This window comes from Rosa rugosa, chromosome 4 (assembly GCF_958449725.1).
Source record: "Rosa rugosa chromosome 4, drRosRugo1.1, whole genome shotgun sequence".
Lineage (NCBI taxonomy): Eukaryota > Viridiplantae > Streptophyta > Magnoliopsida > Rosales > Rosaceae > Rosa > Rosa rugosa.
In genome coordinates, this window is record NC_084823.1 from 17,995,619 (window position 1) to 18,023,323 (window position 27,705).

At 38.5% G+C, this 27,705-nt stretch overlaps 2 protein-coding genes across 2 annotated transcripts; one reads left to right on the forward strand and one right to left on the reverse strand.

Moving 5' to 3' along the window:
* The first annotated feature begins 717 nt into the window (after positions 1-717).
* On the forward strand, positions 718-1,951 carry LOC133707462 (NAC domain-containing protein 104-like). Its single transcript, XM_062133032.1, has 3 exons — positions 718-914; positions 1,042-1,343; positions 1,513-1,951. The coding sequence occupies exons 1-3, from the start codon at positions 752-754 to the stop codon at positions 1,645-1,647; spliced, it is 600 nt and encodes a 199-aa protein (XP_061989016.1). The 5' UTR covers positions 718-751; the 3' UTR covers positions 1,648-1,951.
* Positions 1,952-8,215: 6,264 nt separating this feature from the next.
* LOC133741900 (putative clathrin assembly protein At1g03050) lies at positions 8,216-11,078 on the reverse strand. The gene is made up of 2 exons (XM_062169615.1): positions 10,241-11,078; positions 8,216-9,651 (listed from the first exon to the last, which is right to left on the reverse strand). Exons 1-2 carry the CDS (start codon positions 10,881-10,883, stop codon positions 8,519-8,521), a joined length of 1,776 nt encoding a protein of 591 aa, XP_062025599.1. The 5' UTR covers positions 10,884-11,078; the 3' UTR covers positions 8,216-8,518.
* Positions 11,079-27,705: the final 16,627 nt, after the last annotated feature.

Here is a 27,705-nt window from a genome sequence, read left to right on the forward strand (position 1 = left end):
AGAGTAGAGACTTTTATTGCTCTTCAACGGGGGCAATATTGTTGAAACGATTTCATTATGGTAAATACTATAAAGCAAATCAAACAAAACCAAGAAAATGAGTGGGTGCAGCTGTCCTCAGTGGGCCTTAGCTGCGTCCGCCACTGATCAGTGTCATCATGCTTAACCGGGTTGAATACGCATGATTAAACAATTGGTCATTTACATGTCAACTTGTCAAAACACGATTAATAAGCGGTTGGGTTTAGATCAACTTGCCAATTTGTAAATAACCCGCTTAACTCATATTCTATTAGCCTACGTTAAAATTCAAGAAATGTAAAAGCATTTATATTTTTGTTTAAAGAAGTTTCTATTCTTTTTTTTTTTTTTTTTGAAACGAGAAGTTTCTATTCTTTATTTTGTAAACAATTTTGGTGGCACAGAAATATGTCCCACTCATTTGACAGCACTCAGTATCTAAACAGGTACACAGTTGCCCGCCGCCTTGCATCTCAGAGCACTTTTACCATCATCATCAACTAACCAATCAACTCCTCCATTTGTTATGAAAACCACCTTCTTTTTCACGTCACTCATTCACTCACTTATCTTTTTTCTTTTTCTTTTTTCTCCATTGTTTTTGTTCTTCACTTCATCTCTCTCTCTCGCTTTACAGAGGCTATAAATACCATTGTCAGCTGAAACTTCGTTTACACGCTAGCTACTATTCTTTTTCTTCCTCTTCTTCTTCTTGTTCTGGTTTCTTGTGATGACAGATAACCCTTTTCAGCTCCCTCCTGGTTTTCGATTTTTCCCAACAGATGAAGAGCTCGTTGTCCATTTCCTTCAACGCAAGGCAGCTCTCTTACCCCTCCACCCCGATGTCATTCCTGATCTCGATCTCTATCCATACGATCCATGGGAACTAAATGGTACCATTAATCCAATGCATTCCTGTATATAACAAGACTGCTCTTGCCCTTATTTCGCTCCTTTATTACTTTAATATGCTAGTTACTTTGTTTACTGTACGAACATTAATACATATAACATGTACAGGTAAGGCTCTGTGTGAGGGTAAGCAGTGGTACTTCTATAGCAGGAGGATGCAAAATCGGGTTACGAGTAATGGATATTGGAAGCCATTAGGCACCGAGGAACCTGTCATATCTTTTACTTCTAACAACAAAGTTGGAATCAAAAGATACTTCGGGTTCTACGTGGGAGAAGCTCCTTCGGGGATCCAAACAAACTGGACAATGCATGAGTATCGTCTCTCTGCAGATTCGGATACTTATGCCTCTTCTTCCACCACTAGATCATTGAAGAGAAGAGGTCACCGGAATTCGAAAGCAGTTAATGTAATCACACTCGCAGTATCAAATAGCTAGCAAACCAACTCATTTACTATACGAAAGATTTATGCTCTCTCACATTGTGTGCATGTGTATTTTCATCAAGCATAACTGCATAAGTCTACGTACAACATGCGTGCCATGAACTGATAAACTTTTGCAAAACATTTCTCAGGAATATAGCGGATACGTGTTGTGTCGAGTTTATGAGCGCGACGAAGATGAGGACGATGATGGGACAGAGCTTTCATGTTTGGACGAGGTGTACTTATCTTTGGATGATCTTGATGAAATAAGTTTGCCAAACTAAGATAGGAAACGTACGCAAGATCGAGAGAGGTGAGAAGGGAAAGGAGAAGATGATTTGATAGACCTAACTATGTGCGCGTGCCTCATTTTACATTATGAAACTTTATCCAATTGTATTATTATTTCACTACTACTACTGCAACTAGCTAGGCTAAGCTAGTAAAAATCTTGTAAATAAATTCCATTACATGCACTTCGAGTGGCAACTAACTATGGTCTTCATTTGCAAGTTGGCAGAATCAGAAAATGACACTGTGTCGGAGAATTCTGATTCACTATCAACGATTATTATAGTGTCGTTACCCATTCCGTAATATATATATGTCTCAGACAAAAAAAGGGCATATATAATAAGTCACACATACACATATATGAATGTGTGACTAATATATGGCCATTTTAGTGAGGAATTCTTTTTTCTGGCTATTTTAAGGGATCGCTTATTAGACTAACTTTTTGGTAACAGATTGGCATCTCAACCGTTCAGTTTTTAGGTCTTTACGAGTAGATCCATTTTGCAAATTTTCAGCCAATTGATGATAGTTTGGGTATTCATAATCATGATTTACTATTATGAACATGAATGATTCAGGTTGGACAGATTCGGTGTGTCCATTGATTTGATCAAGTTCTATACCCTTACATTATCAATTTAGCTGAAAATATACAGAAATGATCTTCTCATAGAGACCTAAAAACTAAATGGTGGAGATGCTGATATGTGACAAAAAAGTTGGCCTAATAAGTGATCTCTTAAAGTGGCCAAAAAAAGGGATCTCTTAGTGGAAGGGCCATATATATATATATATATATATGCCTTCTCTGCTAAGGATATCCTTAACTTAGCTTACGGTATGGATTTCCATATTTTGACGACTTTTCAATCACATATTCACATCTTAACCATTCAATTTTTAAGTATATATGAGTGGATCACTTATGAAAATTTTCAGCCAAATTATTGATCGTTAAAGCATCCAAAACTGCAATTTACACGAACGGTTCAGGTTTGACAGATTCGGTTCATTCGTGTGAATTGCAGTTTTGGATACCTTAACAATCATCAATTTGGCTGAAAATTTGCAGATATGATCTATACATTATGACCTAAAAACTGAATGGTTAAGATGTGAATATGTGATCAAAAAGTGGTCAAAATATGGAAATCCGTACCATAAGCTAAGTTAAGGACCTCCTTAGCATAGAAGGACTGTATGTATGTATATATATATATATGTGTGTGTGTGTGTGTATAATGAAATTGCTAAATTTGCAAACTAAAAAAATTGTCACATCTTTTGAAAGGTTTAAAAGGAGAAAAAAGAACTCATATATATATTCATCACAAATAAATATCTATAATACGTAAAGATACTATAAAACTTGCAGATTTGCAAAATTGTCATACAATTTAACCAGGATAACTGTAAAGTTTAAGCGTTCCTTGCATTTCAACCGCATCCTCAGGCACATGAGTTCTGCTCTCCTCGGGCATATATGTGAAAAACGTGATGAGCATAATTGGATAACTAGATAAATATGGTTAATAGGATTGAGTGTAGATATAGATAAGCATGCAAATTGAAAAAAAAAAAAAAAAAAAATCTAGCTAGCTTAGACAGATAGGGCCAAGTCCATTCCTGGTGACACGTGTCAGTAATTGACTTGAGCTATGTTGCATTAAACTTTGGTATTAGGATTCGCACGTTTAAGAATAATTTTGAGGAGGGAAGGGGCAGGAGTGAGCCCACAGAGCATTGTAATATATAAGTTTGCACATAAGCGTATGCCTTTCATGAAAAATGTGTTATGGTAGTTCGAAGCAGCTCATAACGTACATAGGGATAGATTGCAAGACCGCCTTAGTTAGGATCTCCTTCCCAGTCACACTCAACCCTATGCCCTTTTTTTAATTCTCTTTGTGAGAGAACGGAATGCTTCCTCTTTAGAACAACTAAGCTCTGTTAGAGACTGAGATACTTGTCATGCTTCTCCACTCTTAGAACCCCTTGAATGTTGCTCAACTTATATTCAAACCCTAGTGGAACATTGCAACTAAACTAAATACAGCTTTTTTGGAAGTTTATTTGTAATGCCAATGCCTTCTCATACTTCCACGGATTCTCACGCAAGGCCAAGCACTCCGACATCTCAGCTCTGAAGAAGATGAAAGAATCATCAGCAAAAAATAAAGAACTATTACTTAGTGCACCTGAGCAGATAGAGACCCATGAATATCATATTGTTGGATAATGCCTTCTTACATAATAGAAATAAGGCAAGGTGAAATGGAGTCACATTGGCGAAGACCCCGTGACAGACATATCTTTCCTCTAGGCTCACCACTGAGTAGAAACGAATATGATACCAGTTTGACACACCTCATAATCTACTTCACCCAAGTCACTATTGACAGCGAATTGAAGCATGATCGCCTTCGGTAAACTCCATTCCACCATTTCATAGGCTTTTCCAGCTTCAAAGCAAAAAAACCTGTGTTCCCACCTTGCCACCTTTTAGAAAATGTGAAATTTCAACAACAACCAAAGAGTTATTCCAAATCAGCCATGTGAAGTCTCAAATGATAAAGATAATGAAGTTTCAATAAGTTGCAAGGAGTTACACACAAATTTTTGAAACACCAATTGATTACTGTCATCCCAAATTAACCTACATAAATAAATAATTTGCCCCAGGTTTTTCAGAGTTTAAAAAATGGAAAAGTTAAAAAAGATTGAAATAAAATCCTTATGCTTCCACCAACCACACCTCTGTTAACACTAATTGTTCCCAGACCTTCCAAACTCTACTACACTCCCACAAAGTATGGCAAGTTGTTCAATCTTCTTACTACAGCGTATACATATAGGTGTTGGAAGGACTTGTTTCACCTAAAGATTCTAAACTGTAGGTAGAATGTTACTAGCCAACACACCAAAGAAAAAGTTTAAATTCGTTTGCAACTGGAAAATTCCAAAGCTTCCTCCAAAATGCACAATGTGGGGCAGATTTGGAACTAGCCACTCTGTGTGCAAACCTCTCTATTTCTGTAAGTATTAAAGCTGTCTTCTAACTATTCGGACAAGATACAGACCATCACTACTCCAATACCAGGCAAGACATGCCCCAAAGGAATTTGCAAGATCTAATCAAAGTCCAATGGTAAAAAGTTATTTTCAACTTTCTGCCCATCCCAAAAGCTACTTTCAGTAATTGAATCTTTAAACTTTAGCATCTTTAATTCCATAAATCAAGTTTTTGATTTTAGGATGATTTTTGTTTTTGTTTTCGCAAACAAACTATCATTTCATTGAATGAAAAAGAGAAACACACCAAAAGAACGGGCTAAATATTACAAACTTAAAAAGGAAAAACAGGAAATCTCAAAGAAAAGACCCAAAGAAAAATACAACTAGCAAACCAAGCGAGCCTAAACGAATGGTCACTCAAGCAGCAACCCAATAAAGAGGGGAACATTGCAAGAGCGTCATCCTCGATGTGCAGGAAATTGCACGATCTAAGGAGATCAAAACATCTTGGGAGGCACTGATGATGATTCTAATCATTAAACATCCAAACATCTTTATTTCATATACACAACAAATAACAATGATACTCAAATCATCGCTAAGATCACATTCTACCACCATTAGAAGCAGAAAAGCAGAAGAAGAAAAATAGTAAGGTCCATAAATGGATCAAAGAGCAAGATCCATAAATGCACCAAAGGGTAATCAATCCCCAGTTGCACAACTGGGTTCGAATTCATGTTCACTAACGGGTAAAGCCTGTTTAAAATAGAGTTTTAAGGAGCAAATATAAAAATAATGGCAGGATCGATAAGATAAAAGCTGCTAGACAGTGGCGCACAAGGAAGGAAAGGAATTTGAGAGAGAAAATGAAGAATATCTAGGAAAATATGGGTGAAGCCAAGGGGAATATACAGAGATACAAGCCAAATAGACCCAACAAGGAGAAGATAAACTGGACAAAAAGCAGAAAAAAATAAATAAAAAGATCGAAGAGGCAAAGAGCCTCATATTCTTGTACGAATCTAGGAAAAATTCCCTTGGAGGAGGATGATTGCCACCGACTCTCAAAAGGAAGAGAAAGAACCTAGAGCGAGAGGTTTTCACTTTTTTTTTTTTGAATAAAAACCAGAGGTTTTATGTTTTCACATCGTCGGTATATATAGTAGATCTTTGGATGACTTGAAATGAATGTTTCATACTTTTTTTCTTGAAATTTGAGTAATAGTAATGAGATGCTTCAATACTAAGGTTTTATTCTGATGCATGTTTTTGAAGGACTACTAGACCCAAATATTAGGCGAGGGTGTGGTGCTTGGCTTGCGGTATAAGTTGCGACTGAAAGAGGACGGGAAATGATGAAATTCCTGCAATACAATATACTGTCCAAGATTCAGTCTACGAAGGGGACTAACCGCAGAAGGAAGGACATCATTCAATTTGGACATAAGGCTATTTGAAAGGAGGACATAATTAATGATGAATAAAGATTGGAACGTCATTGACAACGACGCTTGTAGCACACACCAAGACATTCTTAATGATTCGGCTAGCGGCTTCTAAATTTATTCATTTGCTTCTTCTTTTAATTAATTCTTTCTTTATGCAGGCTATTATTGCTTCTTTTAATCATTTCTCAATATGCAGGAAATTGTGGACACGTGCTTCACTGTCTTAGCGAGTGGATGAAATGGAATCGGAGTCGGTTCCTTTTGACGCTTGTTATTGACAAAGCAGTTAAATACTACCTTGTCAGTTAATGGTGCAAGTTTCATCCCTAAGTTCTCCCCCCTCCCCAGAAGTTTCTCTCTCACTTTTCCAATGAGAGATGTCTAGATTATCCTAGACAGTGTTGTTTTATGCGAAGTTTTGCTAAAAGTTTAGTTCTGTTTTCTGAGGATTATCGTTTCGGTACGTCCTCTTGAAGGAACAGTTTCTCAACCTAGTTGAATGTACTAGCATGCGGGATCTCAATCAGCTCTGGACAACGCAAACAATATCAATATCATTTTTGCTTGACTGTGAAGGTGGCTTCTAATCGAGATTTCAGAAAGTAATTTTGATGTGGATCGTACTAGATTTTCGTCAGAGGAATTGAAGGGGACTCAACGTCTTAAACCGACGAGAATTCTTTTATAACATCGTCAGTGGATGGTTCAAGCGTTGGTGGTGTGTAGGCTCAGCAAGCGGTTATTGGAGTTGAAAGCAATTTTTTAGTAGTTACTTAGCAGTTGTTCTAACCAATATTCAAATAAGAACAGTTGAGCAATACCTTTACTTTTAGGTCGGTTTTTAGGGTCGGGCCCATCTTGCACTGACATTAATCCATACTTTAAAAGGCCCTCATCACTGAAAAAAAGGCCCTCATCACGTGCTTTGCTGATACTTAGTTTTGATACTCAAGAATGATTTTTGATACTCATGTTGCTGACTGTTTGCTACTCTAGTCATCTCTACCAAGCGAGAGATATCTTAATATGAAATGACAATGGTCACCTACAATTTGCTCTCTTTTATGTGGTGGTAATCTTTCCTTGGTTCGGAGTTTTGTCCTAATGGGATTTATGATTTTTTATCCGAACAAGGCTTTAATGAGACCACCCTTAGAATAGGTTTGAGAATAAGTGAAGATATTTTTTTCACTTCTTCCAGTATGTTTATAAGTTTGCTTTTGCGATTGTTACAGGCAGCCGACGTAGTTAGTAGGTAACCACTTTTGTCCTGCCTTTCGCCCTCAGTTGCATGTACTTATATTCATTTGTATTATACCTTGATTTAATATATGTTTAGTTCAGTTCTCAAAAAAAAAAAAAAAGGACCCAAATATCAAACGCTCCAAAAGTTCTTAACTGTCGCTAACAAAAATTCCATAACCAAACCTCTTTTTTTCGGAGGAATTATTCTGTGGTCCCAGAGTACCACGTGGCACTGCCATGTGGTAGTCACAACCAATAATATCACTCGAATTTGGTGGGGACTATGCAAGGGGGATGAAAACAAAATTTAAATTAAGAGACAAATCAGAAATAACTACATATAATATGGGCCAATAATATCACCTCGGACCACCACGTGTACTATGGTCCGAGACTATTTTATAATTTGGGGTAGAATATATCCTCGTTCACTCATATCACTTGGATGCTCGACATGAAAGAAGTGGCAAGTCTCTATACCATAGTTTTGTATCATAACATATGATACCTATTGTGCCACTGCCTTCTTCTATTTACTACAGCTTTGCTTTTTGTTAGAGCAAGTTCACCCGTTGGGTCACCGGGTCACCTACTATTCACTGCTTTTTAGTGTATATTTTCATTCTCTGGGTCACGAAATACATTGTGCCCGTGACCTAGGGCACGAAATACACTGTGCAGGTCACCATGGTGACCCAAAACACTGTACAGGGTGACCCAGGGCACGAAATACACTGTGCTCGTGACCCAGAGGGTGAAATTAACACTAAAAAGTAGTGAATAGTTGGTGACCTGGTGACTCAACGGGTGAACTTGCTCTTAGTATTGTGGGGCTAGTTTGCACTGAAGGAACTATACGTATTTTTCCATTTCAAGATCATAATTGTTTTTGTACATGTATCCATTTACAACTCTTTTTTACTTGGAGGTTACAAGGATTAATATATCTGTTCCACTTTTCCTACCCATATGTTTAAGCGAAAGTGATGTTCTTCTGTACCGAGTGAAATACTGCTAAACTGAATCTCACCCAAAAAAGAGGAAAGAAAAAAGAAAAAGGAAATATGTCCAACTCAAACACATGGAGGTTAATTGACCCTAGCTCATACTTAACAAACCCATGTTTTGATGATCATGATCGAATTAATCAGTAAGTGTGAGTGTAACCTCCCATGTTTGGTTGATAATGAGGGTTATGTTGTAGCTTTGTCAATCCAATATGCCCTTGCATCCCATCCCTTGCGTACTGGTGCCACATCAACTGTTCTTCCACCAATAGCTTCTGCTTCTTCTCCAGATCCGACATTTGCACGTACGACGGCGGCGGCACCACCATCGAGGCTGCAAATGGGTCCACCTGCGTTGTTCCAACTACCATAGACCTATCACCATTATCATCCGACTGTGTTGGTGGCGCAGGCAATGCTAGCATGGCCGGGGTTCCTGCAGAGCCCAATGCAACGCTACTTGCACTACCGCTGGTTCCATAACCGGGGCCAGCCATCGCCGCCGTAACTTGTCCTTGTTGGTACATTCCATCCAGCACCAACAAGTCGAATCCTCCCCCGAGAGAAGCCTTCTGGTTTGGCAAGTGGGTTGCAGATTGGACAAGAGCCGTTTCCCAATCCGCTTCCTCTGAAAACGCTTCCCACGGTTGCGGACCCGCGGTGGAGGTTGCGGAACCCTCCGCTCCATTGAATAATGCCAACGCTAATTTGTCACCTTTCTCTTCACTGGAGCCGGCGTCTTCTCCCAAGTTCAACAAATCACCCACGTCTTGTTTTTTGGGTTCCTCTTTCTCGACAATCGGTTCCTCTTCCTTCTCTTCCTCCACCGGAGCCTCCACGAAGTCTTCTGGCGGTGGAAGGGCTTTAATGGAGTTCATATCCGGTTCTTCTTTGGACTCCTCCGACACAGGGGATTCACCTCTTGGCTCTAGTGCCATAATTACTTTCCGGCCTTGCGCCAAAGCCGACTTGTCTCGAATGTAATCGTCCATCACTTCGAGCTTCTTCGGTGTGATTCTCTCGACTTCCGGGTACTCGGAGGCGCGTGCAATGCCGACGTTCTTACACCAGCTGTAGAACACGTCCAGCTCGTCGAATTGCTTTCCGATGCGAACGAATACTTCGTATACTTTGACACCGTCGGGGACCTCCAGGTCCATGAAGCGGTCGATAAAGAGTCCCATTATCTCTGTTATGTCGTAATATATCTGGAAACTCTCTTTCACTAGCGGGTAAAGAGCCACTATTATAACCCTGTTGTTCTTTGCTTCACCTATACATTGCCATGCACGTAGACAAATGTTAGAGACAAGATATGAATAGTTTCGCAATGTCCCATTAATGATTTTTTCTTTTGGCAATAATACTTGCAAAACAATAAAGAATACTGTTCGGATCATTGAAAATGTATATACAAATAATATGTATATCAATCTGGGCTGACAACTAAGGATTCCTCATTTAAGCCATGCAATTCATTGAGAGCTTGCATGTGGGGTGACCGAACTACGCCATCCAGTTTCTTAGATTCAAAATATTCTTTAAAAATTCAAAAACGAACCATTTGAATTGAAATATTTTCATGTGATCATATAAATCTACAAAAGTTTATTGGTTGAATACTTTCATTATCAATGGCTGTATAGGTTTAAGTTCGATTATGTATTTCTTTCGTAGAAATCGTTTAAGCGATAGCCTAAAATATTAACAGTTAAGATCATTAAAACTTGATTTCATGGTGAGGTTGGACACAAATAAAAACTTTTGGCAGAATGATGAAAGGACACTTTTTGAAAAATGAAATTAAAAATGAGGGTTACGATTTAGGAGTATTGTAGAGGAGTCTTATAGTCAAACCGAACCTGTTGGACGTGTCGCTAGAAATCGCTCAAGGAGCTGCTGCAAATGTTGCATCCTTGAGAACAACTTATCGTGCCTCATCTCATGCACAGGTGTGGTCCTAGTACCCGCTTGCTGGTTTGGATCCGAATCCTCCTCCTCATCTATTCCGAACACACTGCGTTTCCCACGCCGGCTTTGCATTCGAAACTCCAGCCGTTCGTCGAGGTACAATGCATATGTGCGCACAAACGCAGAGTAGTCCCATGTATTGGAGCCCGAAGTATCCCTAAAATCGGACATGTTGAGAAACCGAGTCCCGCGCCTCGTGGAGAAGAATATCTCTTGTTCATACGCAGGATCACCCTCGGATAGCAGCCGTTGGATCAACATGAGGGTTTTGAGGGCGACAATCCAGTTCTTGGTCTTGTTGAGGCGCCTGGAGATGGTGTTGACACAGGCACTGATGTATGCGCGTGAGTAGCATGTCAAGCTAAGAATCTCTCTGATGTATTTCTCTTCGGTTGGCCATTCTTCATGCCTCGTAGCCTTTACAATGGCGACGTCTAGATCCGCTAGAGAATTGCTGCTGCCAACTTTGGCAAGGCCAATGCTAGTTTGGTCCTTCACGGCACCCAAGGCTCTTCTGAATTTGCTTGAAGCCATCAGAATGAGAAATTATTGAGAGGAACACAAGGAGAGATGTTAAGAAAAGAAGACAAGAAAGACAGCCTCGCCTTTTTGCCCTCTCTTCTTCTTTATTTATTTGTTTTTTTTTTTGTGGGTTTCTTCTTCTTCTTCTTTGTTCCTCTCTTTCTCTGGATCCCAATTTTTGTTATTTGTTTTTTTCCTGAACAGAGTGTGATGGCTCCTTTCAAACAAGCATGAATAACCGAAATTTGAGCATCAAAACATGGAGGTTCAACGATAGGAGTAGAGCCACGTATCCAATCATGATTTGCTATTTCATCATGTTGTTACACTTTCATGCAAAACAGCATATATTTGTCTTTGTTGTTCTTCATTTTTCATAGCCTCTTTGACCTGTTCAATCATGTTTGTAAAGGAGCTGGATCCTCTCAATTTCAGTTTCCCGTTTTTGTCAAATTGTATTCAACTCATTCTGACAAATCAGTATATATACACATATACATATATGTCTCATTTTATCAACTCATTTTAACAAGTTCAGTTGCCCATGTCCAAAATAAAAAAATAAAAAAGAACAAATTTCAGTTGGCCCCTGTTATATATCACTAATTTCTCTTAAGGAAAATAAATTTGTATTCAACAAAACACTCTGTAGAGATTCCTGATATTATTTTGGGATATACTCTAGTTGCTCATTGTAATCAGGGGTTTAGGCTTAATGTCCCCCCCCCCTTGTATTCAACAGTTTCATTAATCAAGGCTTGAGGGCAGCTGCACCAGCCCTTTATTCAAAAAAAAAAAACACAAAAAATCCATGACTACATACTAATTTCATAACTACGAATCACATGAGTAAGAAATATTGATTTCCTCTTGTTCGATTTGCAACTCAAACTATTTTTGGTATTATTTTTGAACGGGTCCAACTCCTGCACTAGCCTCTGGGGAATTGAATGATGAATTGAGACGTGCACAATTTAATAAGGATGGTGGTGATCATTATCGATCAGGAGGAAATAGACATTCATCCGGATGAGAGAACTTGATGTTTTCTTGATATTTTCTAATTATACTGCTACCATTTCTGAAAATAAACTCGGAGACTTTTGCACTCGGTATACTTATGATGTAGGACGAGAATGGACCCAGTTTAGCCGAAAAACCATAAAAGTAAAGAAGCGGTGTAGACTCAAGAAGAGTGATTGGAAAATAGGTAACTCACGCGTAATGAGATTATTAGCCGCTGGAATATTTAAGAAGATTTGGTTTTGGACCTTTCGGGTTACTCGTACAAAAAGTCAGGTTTTGATTGTGAATCAGATTTGATCAACTTTTGGCCAGAATGTCCGTTTGAGACGCATGACACCTTTCCAGAATGGGAACGACGAGATCTTCAAGACTCACTTTAGTGAGCCCTAACGGATTTAGGCCAAAATATGTCGTTTTAATTATCCGATTCGAGATTTAATATTTTTAGGCTAGTTTTGCATTCTTTTTATTTTAGGTTTTCTAGTATATTTTGGATTTGTTTTGTTTTAACCCGTGGGCTTTAGGGATTCATTGTTAGTCGCCCTAGGGTTTCTTTTCTCATATATAAGCAACCTTAAACGGCTGCAGAACTATCTTTTATCATATTTATCAATCAAATTGAGATTTATCTCTTTTATCTCTGGTGGACTCCAGAATCTTTATTTTAGGTTTATTGCTGGTAAACCTAGGTTACTTCCGCCCGCGTCAACTTATTAATATAGTGTGCTTAATTTCAATTAAGAGTGTGCTTATATTGTGCCTAATATAACGAGCTATCACTATTACTTTTAAGCCTATAAATTAGTCTGTTCATATGGAATCTGCCACATATGTTAGTCTACTTTTTATAAATGTCTAATAAACCAAAAAATTATAAAAGAAAATGGAAATTGGTCTACTCATTTCATTTCATAGTCCCTTTATATAGAGATAGAATTACAACGGAAATATCAATTACAATAATGATAGTAAATGCTGATTGAGCTGTGATTGCAATTCCTTGATTCCGTCTTCGTCAGTTACTTTGACGAAGGCACATAATGTGTTTTTCCTTTAACATTCCCCCTTATGCCAAGTCAAAGATGAAATGGTGCATGAGTTGTTGCTTCACAAAAAACCTTGCCAAGTAACAATAAAAACCCTGTGGGACAAAAAAACACACCTTGGTCGAAGAAAAAGAGCACAACGCACCTTTTACATTTGAGGATGACATGTGTGTGTTAGACTCCCCATGACGTCTACACCTCCCCCTGATCCTTACATTAATCAAGGGAGCTTGGAAAGTCTTCGCATTCCCATGTTTTTCACATGTTTCTCAAATATGGCCTTAGGCAATGATTTGATGAACAAATCTGCCACATTCTCCTCAGACCTTACTTGATTCACTTGAATTTTGAGGAGAGCATGTTGTTGCTGATTGTAGAAAAACTTTGGCGATATGTGTTTTGTATTATAACCCTTGATATAACCTAGCTTCATCTATTCGATGCAAGCTGCATTAACTTCATAAATGCAAGTACGCTCTTCAGTGGTAGAACTCAAACCACTAGTCCCTCGAATATGTGTAATGATAGCTCTTAACTATATACACTCACGAACAGCCTCATGTAGAGCAATGATCTCTAAGTGATTCGAGGAGGTAGCCACAAGGGTTTGCTTGGTTGATCTCCAATATATCGTCGTGTTCCTAATGGTAAATACATAACCAGTTTGTGAACGACCTTTATGTGGGTCAGAGAGGTACCCAGCATCAGCAAAACCAACCAAAACATCATTTGGGGTTTCAGTGTAGTGAGTGGCGCTTTCGCCATCAACATTTCCTTTAGGGAATTTCAGTTCTATCTACGGTCCCTCTTATCTCTCTGTAGGGAAAGAACAGTCCCAAGTTAATGGTTCCTTTTAGGTATCGAAAAATATTCTTGATACCATTCCAGTAACGCTACGTTGGCGCTGAGTTAAATCTAGCTAACAAGTTCACTGAGAATGCAATGTCTGGTCAAGTGCATTGGGCTAAGTACAATAATGTGCCTATTGCATTTAGATAGGGAATTTTAGCTCCCAACACCTCTTCGTCATCTTCCTTTGGATGAAATGGATCTTTCTTTGCATCCAAACTCTGACCGATCATGGGAGTGCTAGCATGATGCGCTTTGTCTATGTTAAATCACCTGAGCATCTTTTGGACATACGCAGACTAGTGGATTAGTATTCCATCAACTCGGTGTTCCAATTCAAGACCTACACAGAATCGAGTTTTCCCAAGATCCTTCATCTCAAATTCGGATTTCAAGTAGCTCGCGGTTTCTCTTATTTCATCAAGATTACCTATTATGTTCATATCATCGACATATACAACTACAATTGCAAATTTGGAACTTGTTTTCTTTATGAATACGCAGGGGCATAATTCATCGTTCTTATATCCCTTCCCAATCAAGTAGTCACTTAGACATACCACATCCGCTCGGATTGTTTCAATCCGTAAAGTGAGCGTTTCAACCTAATTGCAAACGCACTCCGTAGTTTAGAGTCACTTGATTTGGGTAATGAAAGGCCATCAGGCACTTTCATATATATCTCTAAATTAAGATCCCCATAGAGATATGCAGTAACCACATCCATGAGCTGCATTTCTAGTCCTTCGAAAACTACCAAGCTAACTAAGTAGCGGAACATTATAACGTCCATTATGGGAGAGTATGTCTCCTTGTAGTCAATTCTAGGGCGTTGTGAGAAACCTTGAGCCACAAGGCAAGCCTTATATCTCAGGACTTCATTCTTCTCATTACGCTTTCTGACAAAGACCCATTTATGTCCTACAGGCTTTACACTTGGTGGGGTTAGCACTACCAGATCAAATACCCATCTCTTTGCTAGAGAATCTAGTTCTGCCTGGATTGCTTCTTTCCATTTAGGCCAATCTGCTCTTTGTTGACATTCTGCAACAGAGCATGGTTCAATATCATCGTGCTCTATGATTTCTTGAGCAACAGTGTATGCAAATACATCATCAATGTGTATGGAAGATCTTTCAATCAACTCATACACACTCTCATAATCCATTGAGATTTCTTTGTTCTCTGGAATCATTTCAAACATCGGAGCGTCCTCCAGTATTGATTCATGGACATAACTATAATCAGAGACAATCTCATGAGTGGGATTCTCTACATTGATGATTAATGGATTGGTTTGTGCCTTACTCACCCTCTTCTTCCTTAGGTGAGCGTCAGTCAAACCAAGTGGCCTCCCCCTCTTCCTTTGAGGAGCCACGGCCTCAACCACACTTCCACTAAGTGTGGTTGCAGTGCCTCTATCTGCTGTGTCGTGCCGCTTGTTGGGGACTTCTAACCTTGCAGGCACATTTGCAATAGGTATATGTGATCTCGTCACTTTTGCGATATCAGTAAACGCATCAGGCATTGAATCTGCTACGTTCTGAAGATCGATTATTCTTTTCACTTCACTTTCACATTGTGAAGTGCGTGGATCAAAATGAGACAGAGTGGGGACAAACCACGACAATTCCTGTCGTTCCCTTGGAAAATCTTTTTTCCTATCTCCCCCGAACGACAGGAAGTCTGTCTCATCAAAGTGACAATCCGCAAATCTAGCGGTAAAGAGATCGCCTGTCAAGGGTTCCAAATAGCGAATAATGGTTGGAGATTCGTATCCAACATAAATACCTAATCGTCTCTGAGGAGCCATTTTTGTGCGCTGTATGGGCATAATAGGCACATATACTGCGCAACCAAATATGCGTAAGTGTGAAATGTCAGACTCATATCCAGTTACCAACTGGTATGTAGAAAATGGTCGGCTAGCAGTGGGTTTGAAAAAAATAAGTAAAGCTGCGTGCAATATTGCATAACCCCAGGCGGATATAGGCAGGTTGGTGCGCATAACCAGTGCCCTAGCCACCATATGTAGCCTTTTGATGGTGGCTTCTGCGAGACCATTTTGTGTATGCACATGGGGCACATGATGCTCTATATCGATCCCAATAGACATGCAATAATCATCAAATGTTTTTGATGTAAACTCTCCAGCATTATCAAGCCTTATAGACTTGATAGGGTGATTAGGGTGGTGAGCCCTTAAACGTATAATCTGTGCTAGGAGTTTTGCAAATGCAACATTCTTGTGGACAATAATGCGACATGTGACCAGCATGTCTAAGCATCCACCAGAACCATAAAGTACTTGAATGGTCCGCGCGCATTCTGGATGGATATGTCCACATATATCTCCTTGTATCCTTGTAAGAATGGAATGTTTTGTTTTGTATATTTAGCATAGGAAGGTCTCAATCCTGTTTTTGCTAAAGAGCAGGCTTTGCAAAAGGAGTGTTGTGCCTTTGAAATAGTCAATGAGGCATAATTGGAGGAAGGTAGCAGTGCTTCTAGTACTTCAGAAGGCAATAACTGCATTTGAGCAGTACTAGGACCGACACCTTGCAGTGTGGCAAATTTTTGTCCCATTTTATTTTTCACTCGAAAGAAGGGATGTTCGTGTGAGTTCTTTAAAATACGGATCATCATGTCACGACTAGGGTGCCCTAGGCGGTCATGCCAAAGCCTGTATGAGTCAGTGTCCCACATTTCATTGTTGGCGATAGCATATGATTCAATGATCCGAATAGTAGTGAGGTACAATCTACTAGATTGACTCATTAGTTTCTCTAAAATGTGTTTCCTTCCACATTCATTAGAGGTAATATAAAGGTATTCGGTTCCATTCTCACAGTGGGTTTCTACATGATAACTGTTGGCACAAATATCTTTGAAACTTAACAAGGTTCGATTAACTCTTAGTGCATATAGAGCATCTGTGACTTTAAACATTGTGTCGTTAGGCAGCAAAAATTTGGCAGTTCCTCATCCTTTTATTACTTGTGATGATCCAATCATCGTAGTCACAGAGGAATTATAGGCTATTAATTCAATGAATAATTGTCTACTCCTTAATATGGTGTGGGTAGTCCCACTATCAACTAAGCACTCAAGTTCTCCTCGATTCATTCCTACAAATAAATGGGAGGTACTATTAATTAATTCAAAAAATATATCTCATATTCTTTAGAGTATTTCTATTTAGGTAGAATGATAATCTTTTCATTCTAATAATTTTTTTTTCTAGATGTATTGCTTTACATCTTTATAGTGCTATTTTGAACCATGTATATATGTGTAGTAAATAAAATCAAATAAACTCAATGCTTCAGAATAAAATCTGAAATTTATTAATAAGCCAACGATAATCAAATCAAGGTCTTGTTCAAAAATCTAATTCATCAAACCGTTATTGAAATAAACTTTAAGACCAAGCAATAGTCTAATTAAAATTGAGGCATTATGCCTTCACAACTGTCTTTGGAAAATAAAATAAATAAAGCAGATCAGTCAAAATCTGGAGCATGCATTGACTGAGCAAGTTCCTTGTTGCCATTGAAGGCTGCAATTGTGAGGTTGACGTCTGGGTCATGGCCTCCTTCTTCCATATAGTGAGCCTCTTGTTCTTTAGACTCCCTATACCTCTTAAAAGTGGGTGTTACTCTGTTGCTTGCTTGGCAGTTCTTGTACCAATGCCCAATGACTCCACATCTATAGTATGGTTCATTGCCAACTCTTTCCTGTTTGACTGAAGGGTTCTTAGGTGCCTTTTGCACCTTATTTCCATGACCACTAGGGCCAGCACCACTATCTCTGCGCCATACATTGGGAGGGCCTCCACGGCCCATACCACGACCCCCACGTCCCTTTCCACGTGGTGCATGGTTGCCACGTGGGTAAGGATCAGCACGTCCAACCCCCTTTACATTGGGGTTCTTTCCACCTTTCACTTTGCCGTAATTAGCCTTGGGAATTTTCTTTGTCCCAACAGGTCTGGCATTGTTGTTCAAAAGAACCTCATTATGCCTCTCAGACACTTGCAGTAGGTTGATCAGCTTATTGAAGGTTGTGATTCTTTTGTTGTCATATTCCAGCCTATATTGGTTTGCTAGTATAAGTGCTGAAGTAGGAAAAGTGGAAAGAGTCTTCTGGATCATATCATCTTCTGTGAGTTCCTTTCCACAAAAATTGAGATGTGCCTTTAGGCGCCACATGTCCTTGTTGAAGTCATTGACCCTTTTGTAGTCAAGCAAGCGGATTTCATTCCAATGCACGGTCAGTTCTGGGAGCAAAGTGTCATGAATGTTCCCAAAACGTCCCTTAAGGGCATCCCACAGTTCTTTGGGTGTCTTCAACTGAAGGTACTCCTAGCGTAGGCTAGGATCAATATGTTGCCTTAAAAACATTAAGGCATTTACTTTCACCTTGTTAGGCGATCCATTGTCTTTGGGGTCGGTGGGAGTTTTGATGGTGGCAATGTAGTCTTTTGCCACAAAGGCAGTTTTCACATCGGAAACCCAACGATGGTACTCAAGTCCTTCTGAGTCCAAAATGTCAAATTCAGGTCGAGTTGGATCAGCCATCTACATAAACAAGAGAGAAGATATATAAATTACGCAGTCATAAAGACATCCACGTGAATTATTTTCCAAGAATATGAATTAGATTTTAAGACCAAGATTCGTAATGGTCACATTTTTTTCGATGCTATGTGAAAATGTTTTATCACGGTAAGTATGTACTTACGATGCACATGAATTTTCATTATCATGGCAAAACGCAATTTATATGTAGCATTCTTAAATAAAACAATTATAATATAAAGGCATACATAGGGGTAATTATATAATTGTAAATAAAAATCACAAAACATGCTCAAAATTTCATAATATATATATATGGCATTCTCAAAATAATATACAAACAATAGCATAATTAAAACATGCTTAAACATAATTATGTAAAATTCACAAGGCATGCTTGAAAGTTTACAAAAAAAAATGTAACCAGTAAAATATATAAATCATGCTTAAAGATAATCATATAAAACATAAATTAAAATAACAAGGCATGCTTAAAAGGATCAATATTATCTAACTAAACAAGCTCAAAAGTTTGATTTATAAAAGTATGAAATTAAATAAATAAAAGAGAACATACTTGGTTTCGAGAAAAACAAAACGATCCTAACGCACGTGCGTGTTGATGCAGGCGTGCGTAGCGATGTTTGTTTGTTTTGTTTTGTTTTTTTTTTTTTTTTTTTCTCTCGGGCTTCTGCTGGCCTCCTGATTTGTTGGGCTGAGAATTAGAACTTTTTTTTTCTTCCTCCTCCTGCTTTTCTTCCTTTTGGTTTTCTCTTTTTTTTTTTTTTTTTTTTTTTTTTTTCTAGTTTGCAGATGGGTGTCTGCAGCGACAGAATCAAGGCAGGAGGAGTGAGCGAACCGCAGGGCCGAGGCTGGAGGGAGAGAGTGGGTTGGGCACTGCAACGCGCTGAGCAGAGGTTGTGCAGGCGCGGGTGGGCTGTTGCAAAGGTGCGAGGCCGTGCTCGGGGGGCTGCTGGTGGGTGGGCACTGCAGGCTATGCGTCGGAGGTGTGCTGCTGGTGGCTGCGCAAGGCTAGGATTGTGTGGGCTGTGCTATAGGCGGGGAGGAGGCTGGTCTGGACTGCTCAGGGCAGGAGGCCGGTCAGGACCGGGAAGAAATTTTTTTTTTTTTTTTTTTTGGTTTTTGGTGGCGGCAAAAAAGAAAAAAAAAATTCTTCTAGGGTTTTGTGTTTTTTTTTTTCAAACTAGGGCTAGAAACTCGTGCTGATAACGTGTAAAAGTAAATGAGAATTGGTCTACTCATTTCATTTCATTGTCCCTTTATATAGAGATAGAATTACAACGGAAACATCAATTACAATAATGATAGTAAATGCTGATTAAGCTGTGATTGCAATTCTTTGATTCCCTCTTCGTCAGTTACTTTGACGAAACTGACGAATGCACATAATGTGTTTTTCCTTTAACAAAAATTAACATTAATTACATTTTTTCATTTGGGTGGTTCTAATTGAACCTCCAAATTTGATATTTGGACCTCCAACTTTTTTCAATTATTAATAGACTTTGTCAAGTCATATGAAAAGACAAATAAGGACAAAGAGATAAAAATGAAAAAAAAAAAATACTCTTCTTACCTACCCAAATATAACATTCAATTAATTTTTTTTTTCCAGAATTTTCTTATATTACCTATATAGTTTTATAATTTACCTAAAACAATTAAGTAAAAATAATAATTATCATTTAATAAAAAAAATAAATTCAAAACAATCTGATTTTGAATTTCCTTAAACTAAATTCATTGAAGGATTAAATTCTGTTTAGTCCCTGTACCATGACCATTTTTTCGTTTCAGTCCCTGACATTCTCAATTAATCTAAAAAGTCCCTAACGTCAAAATTTCCGTCTGATTGGTCCCTCTCGCGTCAAATTAGGAGTTGGCCTTAGATGAAATTTCCACTATACCCCTCTGTTATTTCTTTTTCCTTTTTAATTTCTTTTTCTCCTTTTTTTTCTTTTTCCTTTTTAATTTCTTTTTTCCCTTTTTTTCTTTTTTCTTTTTCCTTTTTAATTTCTTTTTTTCTTTTTTATTTTTTATTTTTCCTTTTTTATTTCTTTTTTCTTTTTTCTTTTTTCTTTTTAATGACCATCGTATCCTGCTGCATCGGTAGCGCCACGTCGGCGAACCAATCCAAATCGACCCGAAACCCCAATTCTTGTTCTCCATGCCGGCGGCCTTTTTTTTTCTTTTTCTTTTTTCCTTTTCCTTTTTTTGTTTTTCCTTTTTAATGACCATCGTATCCTGCTGCATCGGTAGCGTTACGTCGGCAAACCAATCCAGATCGACCCGAAACCCCAATTATTATTCTCCACGCCGGCGGCCATTTTCCTTTTCCATCAGTATTCTTCTTCTTCACTTCTGGTTTTGGTCAACTTGGCCATCAAAAACCATCATTTCAACCAAACCCAAAATCCAAATCATCATTTTGAGCAAGACCCAAAAACCTCAGGGTCTGAAAAAATGGTAGTTTTCAGTGAAAAGTTTCCAAATTGAGGCTTGATGTGGAGAGAGAAAGTGAGATTTGAGTGGGAGAGAGAGAAGTAGGCTGTGAAAACAAGAGTTGAGTGGTTTAGCGGCGAATTTCCGAGCTGATTGGGATCTGCTTGTGTTTGGGAGATGGCGTCGGCGATGATGGAGGCGAGGGCGGATCCCAACAGAGGGAGATGGCTTCAGAGAAGGTGAAGAAGTGATCGATCAGCTCCTAGCCTCTTGCTTTTGCTCGATGTCCATCTCTGCACCGCCAAGCTAGGTCTTTGCTGGGTTTGGTTTCAATTTGGGGAGAGAAACAGATGGGTTGTGGAGTTTGATCGGAATGGGATTGGTGGGTTGAGGAATGAGAAAGTAGGCAAAATGAAAAGAAAAAAAAAAGGAAAAAAAAGAAATTAAAAAGGAACAAGAAAAAAAAGAAGAAAAAGCAAAAAAGATATTAAAAAGGAAAAAAAAATAAAAAGGAACAAGAAAAAAAGAAGAAAAAGAAAAAAAGATATTAAAAAGAAAAAAGAAAAAAAGGAAAAAAAAGAAATTAAAAAGAAAAAAGAAAAAAAAAGGAGAAAAAGAAATTAAAAAGAAAAATTAAAAAAAAAGGAGAAAAAGAAATTAAAAAGGAAAAAGAAATAACATAGGGGTATATTGGACATTTCACCTAAGGCCAACTCCTAATTTGACGCGGGAGGGACCAATCAGACGGAAATTTTGACGTTAGGGACTTTTCAGATTAATTGAGAATGTCAGGGACTGAAACGAAAAAAGGGTCATAGTACAGGGACTAAACATAATTTAATCCTTCATTGAATATTATGATATAGTTATTACTTGATCTTCCAACCCAAAACTCTTGAAATCCTTCTTTTAGCAAATTCAAAGGGATTTCAGCAACATCAAGATTGAAAACTAACCCTCTGATTAATTTTGGTGGGGGAGAGACTTACTTATAAGAGAGCAATATCATGCGATTTTAATTCATTCTTCTTCTCGTTGTTGAAGATACAGATAAAAAGTAAAGTAATAGATTGTTGTATCTCATGTTCAAGGGTGTTTTGGTAAAAATAAGAAGGTCTACTTAGCTTTTCAAGTATTCTAAAAAGTAAAATAGAGGTGTACTAAGTATGGGAGGACCAAATAGCAAATTTAGAGGTCCAACTAGAACCACCATTTTCATTTTCATTTGGACCGAAAATACGGAAATGTTATTGAAGATATCTAATATCAAAGTCACAGAAACTTCAGTTTGCTCCTGTTATCTTTCGTTCTGGTTCAACTCTTTCATCTTTTCTTAACAGTGCAGAGTTGGTCAAGTTCGCGTTAAGAAACATTTACGACAATACACATAAGACATAAGCTAACTTTAGTCCTTTCTTTATAAAATAAAAAAGGGTCATATTGTAAGAAAATATGGACTTAACATTATCTAGAATACATGGAGACAAAGCTAACTGAATTAATTCTATGTAAATAGCAAGAAGTACATGAATATGACTCTATTTCTAGTTATCTATTGAGGTGTATATCTCTTAATAGAAGTAGGAAACTCATTAGTAATCAACCTGAATTACATCAAGTATTTGTGATAAACGATAAGTCTCCTAAATAGATAAAAATGAAGCAGTGTTGGACTCCTTATGGGATGAGTCTAACTCGTGGTTTTGGCCAATATAAATAGAGAGCCAAGTCCTTGTATTCATCACCAGTTTTGCATATCGTTCAGCCTCATTCTCAAGCAGTTGGTGTTGACATACAGAAGCCTTCTTGCTCAAGTTCTGCTGCTGCTAATTAATCCTTGTTCCTACTGCTCAAGATGTCGAACTTAGGCCAAGTTGTTTCTGCAGGAATCCGGAGCGCCATTGATCCAGGTGGAGTCCTAGTTCCACTAGGAAAGCTATTCTGCAGATGTTTGCTATTTGTTATGCAGCAGGGTTTTGATCTTGTATATGTGTTATATGTTTTGATCTTGGTTGTTGATGTATGCTGTTGTTTTTTTTATGCGTGATGTATGTTGTTGTTGCATCATGAATTTAACACATATTTCATCTATTTTGGCTCAGAACTTTAAATAGAAATTGAGGATTAGCAAGCCTACAGATATTAGAGCAAAAAGCACAAAAACCGAGTAAATGATTCAAGGATTAAATACTCGTTACTCCTCATACTTTTGCATGAAAAACAGTTTAATCCAAATTGTTTAATAGTTTAGTCCTTATTCTTTCTAATTCTCACACAACATGTCCTAAAATGACTATTATACCCCTCACTTTCTCTCTCTCTCTCTCTCTCTCTCTCTCTCTCTCTCTCTCTCTCTATATATATATATATATATATATATATATATATATATATATATATATATATATATCTCTACACACACACACATATATATATATGTGTGTGTGTGTGTGTGTGTGTAGAGAGAGAGAGAGGCAGAAAAAATAAAAAATAAAAAGAGAGAAAAAAAAAAGTGAGGGGTATAATAGTCATTTTAGGACCTGTTGTGTGAGAATTAGAAAGAATAAGGACTAAACTGTTTAATTTTAAAATTTTAGACTAAACTATTTTTCATGCAAAAGTATGAGGAGTAACGAGTATTTAGTCCATGATTCAATGATCAAAAGATTCAGTGTAAGATTTGCACATAGGGAATTCATCCGTATTAATGATACCAAATCTAGATTCTATCTCTAGTTTTAATTTTGTTTTAGATAAAAATCCAACTAAAAACTTTTACCTTGGAAAAGATTCTCAACCTCCACATTTTTTTTATGATTTAAAAAAAATAATAAAATAAAAAACTCCACACTTTATTCAAGAGATCCGCAATAGAGAGTCATCAAGGATATTAGCTAAAGGAAAGGGAAAGATCCAATTTTATTATAAGAATATATAACTAGTTCGTGAGTCGAACTCAGGACCTTCCATATATTTAAACACTTATATCACTAGACCAAATTATACTGGACCAAAAATTAACACTACACAATTCCAATAATCCATCTAATGCCTTTTGAAATAAGGACTCTGCTGTCCAAAATTCCTTTCCAAACAAGAGAACTAGTCTGCTTCATTTTAGCAAGAGGAAGTTAGAATGCAAATATTTTTTTATATTTCTATTTCAATTTAGATTTAAATTTTAAAGTAAAATAGTGTTGAAACAATGAAATTTCATCTAAAAAAACCTAGAAGAGCTGCACACCCTCTCTCTAAAAACCTAAGGTTAGGGTTTTCGGTATTCTTTGCGTCTTGTCAACACGATGAGCTCTGTTAAGGCTATGGCTGCTAGGCTAGCATCCTCTCTTGCCATCGTTGAATGTAAGAGACAAACTTATCTGCGTCCAACTCAGGGCTAGGGTTTGCAACAATCAAATGTTTTCTTGGTGGGGAAGCTTCTCACAACCAGTGATTACAAAAGCAAGTCATTAATGGGGATGTTCCGCAACGCATGGAAAATCAATGGATCATTGCAGGTGGAGGAAGTTAAGGGGTAGAGGGTGCTATTCATTTTGTCAGACTCGGCGGATAGGGTTTGGATCTGGCGCGGCGCACCTTGGCGCTAGAACCATGCTCCGGTGGCTCTCGCCATGTATGATGGTATTATGCCGATGGAGAAGGTTCCATTGGTTACGGCTTTGTACTGGATTGCTCTACAGGGGATCCCGCTGGCTTTCAGATCTGAAAGGGTCATGACCATGATCGGGTACACCTTGGGAGACTTCCAAGAGATCGACAAGAACGCTAAGAAGGCTGGGAAGCTTCGGATTCGCATTGAGATACCATTGACTAAGCCTTTGCCTTTCAAACGATGGTACTAGGTGGAAGACGAGGTTGAATTCATATGCAAGTTTAGGTATGATAAGTTTTTTGGCCGGTGTGCAAACTGTGGTCTCATAACTCACGTTGGACTACCATGTTCGGTTCCAGCATTAGAGGAAGATGATGAAGAGGTTGAGCGAATAGTTCTGGGTTCACAGCCTGTGGCTCCGGTGGTGCAGACTGGTAATCTCCCATTGTAGAATGTCACGACGGCGTCGTGTTCTAGTACAGCCTCTGGCAGCGGCGTTACGGCGGCTATGAGGGCTAGGGTTTCGACTCTAGGCCCAACCCTAGTCTTTCAGACTCCAATGTCAGGGCAGCCCTCTGAACCTCCTTTGAGTTCTTTGTTTTAGAAGCAGAAGAAGCAGGTAGTGGTGCGAGCTTTGCAGGAAATGGCCATAACTCCTGAAAGAATTACTGGAAAGCATCGGGGCAGAGAGGAGGGACTGACTGTGTCTCCTAAGAAATTGAAACTGAGCTTGGCTGTGGACAAGCGAAACCTTAACCTAGACTTGGATAATCTTGGCCTGACTCTGGTGCAGGAGGAAGCAAGTTCTGGACATGGGAAGAAGAAGAAAAGGGGCAGATCAGTTGGCAATAAAAACAGGTCTCCTCCTGGTGATAAGCAGCAATCCTCCAAGCATAGGGAGGATAGTGAGAAGAAAAGGTCTTCTAAGAAGTCAAGGCAGTCTATGGGTGCAACCTCCAACTCGAAAGGGAAGGAGGTAGTTGTTGCTTAATTAATTTTTCTTTATCGGGGTTAAGCTTGTATAAGAGTGCATGGATCTCTATGAGTTTTCTATGACGGTTCTAGTTTCTTGCTTGTACCACAATTGCGTGATTGGCAAAGGAGGGCTAGTTGAATGATTTCCTTTCTGTAGAGGGCGAGGTTTATACATTCTTAGAGAAAGTTCACCCGTTAGGTCACTGGGTCACCCACTATTCACTGTTTTTTAGTGCTTATTTCCACCCTCTGGGTCATTGGCATAGTTTCCAAACTGACATGGGTCACCGGGTCAGTTTGCAGGTCACGAAAGTGACCCAGAAAGTGATTTTGGTGACCCAGGTCAGTTTGGAAACTGTGCCCGTGACTCAGAGGGTGAAAATAACACTAAAAAGCAGTGAATAATGGGTAACCTGGTGAACTGGCTCTTAGATAGGCTTGCTTAAAAGTGAGCGTCCCAGATATTTTAATGATCTACTCTAACTTAGATAGTTTAGTTCGGATTTTCTTGCCGAGTTTGCTCATGTAAGTTATGGTAGACTCTAGCATTTGGCTGTTGATCTAATGAATTTAACTTCTAATTAAAAAAAAAATGAAATTTCATCTAAAAAAAAAAAGGTTTTCAGAACTGGACGATTTATAAGAAAAATCGATGCAGTTTAATTCCTAGCTAAACTCAATTAGAGCATTTAGCATCTCCAACAGCTTCTCTATAACTTTTTTTTCTCTATTTTAGGAGAAAATATGCATTTTTTTGCTCCAACATATACTCTATCTTCTCAACTGCCAAAAGGTTCCATCTATCCATGGATAAGACTTTGGTCTAAGTTTCTTAAAATTTTTAAGTATGAATTGTATCCCTACAAAAGAATGTTGAAAAAAAAAACACCTAATTATTTGAGTCTTTACTTTTGAATATACAAATTATACCTATCCCTACTTTTGAAAAAAAAAATTAAAACCACTAATTATTTGAGTCTTTACTCTAAAATTATAGGAAATCATCTTTTAGCTAGGAAGTTTTTACACTCTTCAATCTTCTCTCTTCAAATAATATTTCTGCCGATCATTAATTATTTGATTATATTTAACATCATGTGACAATCGATCGAAGCAGTACAATAACAGTTTTCCTATAGAGCATACGAAGACCTACCTCCAAAAAACACGGCTGCCCTTGATCGAGAGTTTGAGAAATTCTGCTCGTTCAGCGGCGCCCGGATCGGTGGGGTGTTTGCCTCGCCGCTTTTGGGACTCTACCGGATGGGTGTAGAACGCTACTGCTAGGGGAGTTCAGAGGGTGAGGCTTCGGGCTTAAGGTTTGGACGACACTGGGTTGGTATCCAGACGAAATCTCTGGGTGTGAAGGCGTTGTGCAGAGCTGGCGGGATCTGCGTGCGTACTGCAGGGCTGGGCGGCTGCAAGGTTCTGATGGTTTCGAGCGGCGGTGTGGTTTCTAACGAGCTATGCAGCAGTGCGGATCTTGAGGACCCGGGCGGCAGGCCTTTGTTTTTTGGAGGGGTGCGAGCGAGGCCAATTGGTGGGCGCTGTATGCTGGGCTAGCGCGACCTGGTTGTGGATGGTAGGCGCAGCAGGGTACAGTGGTCTGGCGGTGGGAGTGGGCGGCGTTGCACGAGCATGCACATCTGGGAGAAGATGGTTGGACCTAATCCAAATCCGGCTGGGCCTTGTGGTTTTGGGGTGTCTTCTTTTTGGGCTACCTTTTGGGTCTCTAACTGGGCTAGGGCTTTGGCCCTTGGCCCAGCCCTATGTTTTTTGCTTTTGTCTAATTACAATAATTTCCTTTTATTAGGAATCTAGTTTTATAGCGCCTCTGGAGTAGTACTGAAAGAGGACTCTCGCTATGTCTACGTACTTAATTATGTCTAATGAGTGGGTCTATAGCTATGTACCATTGTGAGTACTACCACTAGCTTCTTGTCTACTGCAGAAGGGTATGTACCGGCCTATTCTGACTTGTGATGCAATATATTAACACCCGTTTTGGGTTTATTCAAAAGAAAAAAGATTATATTTTCCAAATTTAAAAAATATTACCATATGATAATAAATCATAGAGAATGTGACAGAGAAATTGTTGGAATCACATAAGAAAAATTATAAAAATTATAACTTTGTAATCTCTATAATAGAAATTTTTTAAGGAAACTGTTACATATTCTTACAAGACTCTAGTCCACTTATTCCCCACATTATGAGTGAAAGGGAAAATGTAAAGACTACCATTGAAGCAGCCAAAGTGAGAATTTTCCTAACTATTGAAC

Excerpts from the sequence above, each read along its gene's own strand:
- LOC133741900 (XM_062169615.1), bottom strand. The coding sequence starts at position 10,883 with ATGGCTTCAAGCAAATTCAGAAGAGCCTTGGGTGCCGTGAAGGACCAA. Across the intron at positions 9,652-10,240 it reads TCTAGCGACACGTCCAACAG|GTGAAGCAAAGAACAACAGG; the intron begins GTTCGGTTTGAC and ends GGCAATGTATAG.
- LOC133707462 (XM_062133032.1), top strand. The coding sequence starts at position 752 with ATGACAGATAACCCTTTTCAGCTCCCTCCTGGTTTTCGATTTTTCCCA. Across the intron at positions 915-1,041 it reads CGATCCATGGGAACTAAATG|GTAAGGCTCTGTGTGAGGGT; the intron begins GTACCATTAATC and ends TAACATGTACAG. Across the intron at positions 1,344-1,512 it reads GGAATTCGAAAGCAGTTAAT|GAATATAGCGGATACGTGTT; the intron begins GTAATCACACTC and ends AACATTTCTCAG.